Source organism: Cucurbita moschata, unplaced genomic scaffold (genome assembly GCF_002738365.1).
Source record: "Cucurbita moschata cultivar Rifu unplaced genomic scaffold, Cmos_1.0 Cmo_Scf00028, whole genome shotgun sequence".
NCBI lineage: Eukaryota > Viridiplantae > Streptophyta > Magnoliopsida > Cucurbitales > Cucurbitaceae > Cucurbita > Cucurbita moschata.
Window position 1 is genome coordinate 628568 of NW_019268544.1, and position 6000 is coordinate 634567.

The 6000-nt window shown below is 37.5% G+C and overlaps 1 protein-coding gene across 1 annotated transcript; it reads right to left on the reverse strand.

Moving 5' to 3' along the window:
* Nucleotides 1–1067: 1067 nt before the first annotated feature.
* Nucleotides 1068–3501, reverse strand: LOC111463344 (phenylalanine ammonia-lyase-like). Its single transcript, XM_023107243.1, has one exon. The coding sequence runs from the start codon at nt 3321–3323 to the stop codon at nt 1218–1220; it is 2106 nt and encodes a 701-aa protein (XP_022963011.1). The 5' UTR covers nt 3324–3501; the 3' UTR covers nt 1068–1217.
* Between the last annotated feature and the right edge of the window lie 2499 nt (nt 3502–6000).

The following is a 6000-nucleotide window of genomic DNA, read 5'->3' on the forward strand; positions in this document are numbered from 1 at the left end:
CAGTGGTCAAAATTGATCTCTTCAATTTTATACACGTGCGGGGTGGGTGGGAGTTTGGAGTAATGTTGTGCATTGTGGGGTTTAGTGATTTCCTAGAAGTTGGCATTGGAGGAGCCACGTCGGCAGGCGAGTGTGTGCTTTGTTGGACTTATGGTAGTGGTGGAATGGTCCTTGTTGGCTTTAGGAGAGCCGCCTGTGTTGAAATTGGATCCATTTATAGTCTATAAATCAACATTTTAACCCATTGAATTATGTTAATATTATCGAAAGTTATTTTTCTAATATTCATTATCAAAGGAGAACGAGTTCAAGATCAAAGAAAGACATAAACTAAGTTCAAGAAAATTGAGAAGACCTTGGGGAGAAGGTAGTGCACTCGAGAGCCATTTGGGTGAGACTCGTTTCTTTTTTTTTTTTAGTATTATTATTTGTCACTAAGGTGCTTACCAATAGGTTGAAAGTGATTTTCCATGATATTATCCTTGTACCCCAATGAGCCTTCATTCCTCGAAATAGTCCATATTGAACGATTGGAGCTCTTGTTTCGCCATCATATTTTTGGAAGGCCTTTTTTATGGGGTTTAGAGCTCTTGAGAAAAGGTCTCAGGTTGAATTCAAGGGATGGGGGAGTCATCACTGAGGTATTTCAAACGGTTAGGGCTGATAACTGTTTTCGTGTGAGACATTGTAATAGTCCAAGTTCACCGCTAATAGATATTATCTACTTTGACCTGTTACGTATCGTTGTCAACCTTATAATTTTAAAATGCGTCTATTAGGTTGAGGCTTCCACACCCTTATAAGAAATGTTTCGTTCTCCTCTCCAACCAATGCGGGATCTCATAATCTATTCTCCTTGAAAGCCTAGTGTCCTTGTTGGCACACCACCCGGTGTTTAGTTATAATTTCATTTGTAACAGTCCAAACCCACTACTAATAGATATTATCCACTTTGACTCGATACGTAACGAGTCAAATGATTATAAGTAATGGGCTAAAGTAGACAATATCTATTAGTAGTGAACTAGGACTAGTACCGTAGACACTCAAACCTTTTTGTCTAAATCAATGCATCGAATAAACTCTCTTATTAACTTGTATTTCTTCCACACAACAACAATACAAAAACTATTTTAAAATACAAATAAGAAACACACAACAAAGCCTTTGCTCATCACGAAAGGCTGGGGGCACTGTCTAGACAAAGGGTGGAACGCCTAACATATGGGAATTGGAGCACCATTCCACTCCTTCAAACATTCTAACATACAATCAATCATCTTCCCTTTACACAAAGCTGTGAATACTTTTTCACACATCTCTCCAGGAGATATCATTTTTTCACCCGTCAGTAATTTTGTCTCCAATTCTTCTCTTACAAACCTATACAACGGATAAGACCTGCATTCCTTAATCTGGTTCTTAATCTCTGCATTTCCACTCTCATATGCAAGTCTTGTCTTCTCAACTTCTTTTGGTAAAATTGCCCTTAATTCCTCTTCGAAAGAAGCAATCTTTCGTAAAATTGAAGTGTTCTCGTTCTTCTCATCATCATCATCATCATTTGTGAGAGCATGCTCCACAAGAACTTGTCTCAATTTCTCCATCAATGGGTAAGTAGCACTACATGGATCATCTATATAACCAAAAGTGTACTCTCTGTCGACAACCTTCAATAACTCTTTCTCCCATAATTTTGGCGATGGCAACACTTTCTTAGCTACCAGGCTTACGGTGTTTTTGACAGTGCTCTTCAAGTTTTCCTCCAAATGCCTTAAGTCGATTGCTTGACAGAGTGCAACCAAAAATGTTGATGACATGAGTTTCAGAATATCAATGGCTTCAGCTGTTTTTCTTGAAGAGATTAAACCAAGGGAGTTAACATCTTGGTTGTGTTGTTCAGCGCTCTGTACGTGAGTTGTCACTGGATTTGCAAGATATTGAAGCTCAGAGCAATAGGAAGCCATGGCAACTTCAGCACCTTTAAATCCATAATCTAAACTTGGGTTTCTACTTGCAGAGAGATTTGAAGGTAGCCCATTATTGTAGAAATCATTGACAAGCTCTGAGAATTGGGCAAACATGAGCTTCCCAATTGAAGCAATGGCCAATCGAGTGTTGTCCATGGAGACTCCAATTGGTGTTCCTTGAAAGTTGCCTCCATTCAGAGCCCTGTTTCTTGAAACATCAATCAAAGGGTTGTCGTTGACTGAATTAATCTCCCTCTCAATAGACTTTGTTGAGAATCGAATCACTTCAATCAATGGACCAAGCCATTGAGGAGAAGTTCTAAGAGCATAACGATCTTGCTTTGGCTTCTGGAGAGGGTCCGTTTCATGTAATTTCTTTGCAGTTTTCATGTAAGAACTTCCATCCAATATGTGTTCCATGATTGCAGCAGCCTCGATCTGACCAGGATGATGCTTCAATTTGTGAGTCAAATGATCGGTGAATTCAGGCTTTCCTTGCATAACCTCAGCAAAAATGGCCGACAAAATCTCAGACAAAACAGCCAAAATATTGGCATCAAACAGAACAATCGAAGCCAGTCCAGAGCCAACAGCAGTACTATTGACAATAGCAAAACCTTCTTTAGGTTGGAACTCAAAGAAGCCAGAAGGAATATGAGCTTTTTGAAAAGCTTCCTTTGCACCAAAACTCTCTCCATTTGGACCAATAGCTTTTGAGTTCGGCCGACCAGTGAGCAGTCCAGCAAGGTAAGAAAGAGGAACAAGATCACCAGAGGCAGTAACGGTTCCACGAAGAGGCAAGCATGGAGTTACGTTATGGTTCAAGAGCTTGGTTATGGCTTCCAAAATCTCAAATCTAACACCCGAGTAGCCTTGAAGAAGAGTGTTGACTCTCACTAACATGGCCGCTCTTGTAGCGGAGTGAGACAAAACATGGCTCGACTCAGCCTCTTCTCCAAAGATCCCAGCATTCAAGAATCGAATCAGCTCCTTTTGAAGGTCTCCACCTTGTTGGGTCCTTCTATGAGAGTTAGCACCAAAGCCAGTAGAGACTCCATAACTATCTGTGCCTTTCTTCAGGCTCTCCATAATCCAATCACTACTAGCCATAACGCCAGCTCTAGTAGACTCTGAAAGCTCCACAGCAACATGGGAGTGCCTAGTAGCAATAGCAGCCACTTGGGAAACAGTGAGTGTTTCACCATCGAGCTTGACAAGGGCGCTCTGGTACTCTTCCACCATGCGCTTCACCTCATTAAGATGGCTTCCCTTAAGGGACTCGGCCGCCACGCCCCAGTTTAGTGGGTCGTGATGTGTGGTGGGGCTGTTGCATATGGTCTTTGCATCGGCCATTTTGAACTGCTACACAAAGAAGACGAATGAATTACAATTAAAAATCTTGTTTGTGTGGGGGAAAGATGAAAGGGTGTGATTAAATAAGAAGTGGATGAGACTTGAAAGGGGTTTGGTGAAGAAGGTTGGTAAAAGAGGAAGCAAACACGAAAGTTTCAATGTGTTTGAGAGTTACTTTAAAAGGATCCAAATTGATTTTTTTCTCTTTAATTAAGAAAATTCTTATGGTCACGTTACTTCATATGAGTGCTACCTCACAAATCAATACAAGTAATTCCAGCATAGAATTGTTCTAAACAAACAGTGTTTTACTATGAAGTTTTCATAATTGAGCGACCGGAAAAGAAGATATGTTGCACCTTGTTAATATAGGTAGTGACTTTCAATTCTTTTAAGTCTTTTTTAGTTTATTCTCATAATCGTTCTCATTCGAATGTAATCTTAATTCATTCATGTACCTCTCATTTACACGACTGTCATACTTTTAATTTATAACATTAAATTATTATCATTATTATGATAATTATTTTAAATTTAAAATTTGTATCTAAAATATCACAGGTAAAATATATATAAATATTGAAATAGTGATGATGAATAATAAACTAGAATTAAATGAGATTAAATAATAGTTAAACATTTGACATGAAAATTGAATTAAAAAAACTTACAAAAAAAAAACTATGGATTTTATTCATCTTTACAAAAATAAAAACGAAAATGTATGATATACAAATTTAAAAATTTAGAAATAAAATTTATTATTATTTATTAGAGACTAAAGAATTTTCATGGGTGGCGGTTGGAGTGGGAAGAAAAATAGAGGGTTAATTCATTAAGAAAACAATTGTATATTCATTCAAACATGAAATTCAATGATAATGATATTGAGAGCTATGTGTGGATTGGTTTTGAATTTAATCACAATATTTATTACAACTTGTGGAGTCTTGTTATGATTTTTTTTTTTTTTTAAATATCGTAAAATAACTCTTCCGACACTTATCAGTATTTTGTTTAATTTCTCATCCCTCCTTTCCTAAAATAACTTTGTCTTTCTCTCTTAAAGCAACTGTGCAACACTTAGTACTTCCTTCTCTCCTAAACTAATCTATCAATACTTCTTACTTAGTACTTCCTTCTCTCCTAAACTAATCTATCAATACTTCTTCGTCGCACGACTCTCTACAATGGTATCTCCACAATGGTATGATATTGTCCACTTTGAGCATAAGCTTTCATGGTTTTGCTTTGGGCTTCCCCAAAAGGCCCCACACTATGGAGAGAGTATTCTTTGTTTATAAACCCATGATCATTCCCTAAATTGGCCGATGTGGGACTTTCATCATCACACCTTCCCTCGAACAAAGTACGCCTCCCCTTAGTCGAGACTAGACTCCTTTGGAGTCTTAGTCATTTTTTACTGCCTTTTTTAGTCATTTTTTACTGCGTTCGAGGAGGCTTGACTCTTTTTCTTTTGGAGTCCTTTGTTCGACATTTGAGGATTTACCAATCTATTGGCACGACTAAGTTTAGGGCATGACTCCGATACCATGTTAGATGAACACGACTCTCCACAATAGTATGATATTGTCCACTTTGACCATAAGCTATCTCATGGCTTTGCTTTCCGCTCCCCCAAAAAGCCTCGCAGCAATGGAGAGTATTCTTTGTTAAATTAGTCATTCCCTAAATATAGTCATTCCCTAAATTAAAGTAGGGGACTGGGACTTTCATCATCCAACACACCTTAAGACTTACAGTAATTCCTTCTCCCCTTCCTTCAACTCTTACCGTACTTCCTTCTCCCCTAAAATAATTCTGCCCAACATTTAGTAAAAGTACTTCCTTCTACCCTAAAATAATTTTGCCCAACATTTATCTGTACTTCCTTCTCCCCTAAAATCATCCGTACTTCCTTCTCCCCTAGAATTCTCTCCTAAACCCTAAAATTCTCTCCTAAAATAACTCTTTCAACATTTATCAGTACTTCTTTCTCTTCTAAAATTATCACTTCCTTCTCCCCTAGAATTCTCTCCTAAACCCTAAAATTCTCTCCTAAAATAACTCTTTCAACATTTATCAGTACTTCTTTCTCTTCTAAAATTATCACTTCCTTCTCCCCTAGAATTCTCTCCTAAACCCTAAAATTCTCTCCTAAAATAACTCTTCCAACATTTATCAGTACTTCTTTCTCTTCTAAAATTATCACTTCCTTCTCCCCTAAATTCTCTCCTAAACCCTAAAATTCTCTCCTAAAATAACTCTTCCAACATTTATCAGTACTTCTTTCTCTTCTAAAATTATCACTTCCTTCTCCCCTAAATTCTCTCCTAAACCCTAAAATTCTCTCCTAAAATAACTCTTCCAACATTTATCAGTACTTCTTTCTCTTCTAAAATTATCACTTCCTTCTCCCCTAAATTCTCTCCTAAACCCTAAAATTCTCTCCTAAAATAACTCTTCCAACATTTATCAGTACTTCTTTCTCTTCTAAAATTATCACTTCCTTCTCCCCTAAATTCTCTCCTAAACCCTAAAATTCTCTCCTAAACCCTAAAATTCTCTCCTAAAATAACTCTTCCAACATTTATCAGTACTTCTTTCTCTTCTAAAATTATCACTTCCTTCTCCCCTAGATTTCTCTCCTAAACCCTAAAATTCTCTCCTAAACCCT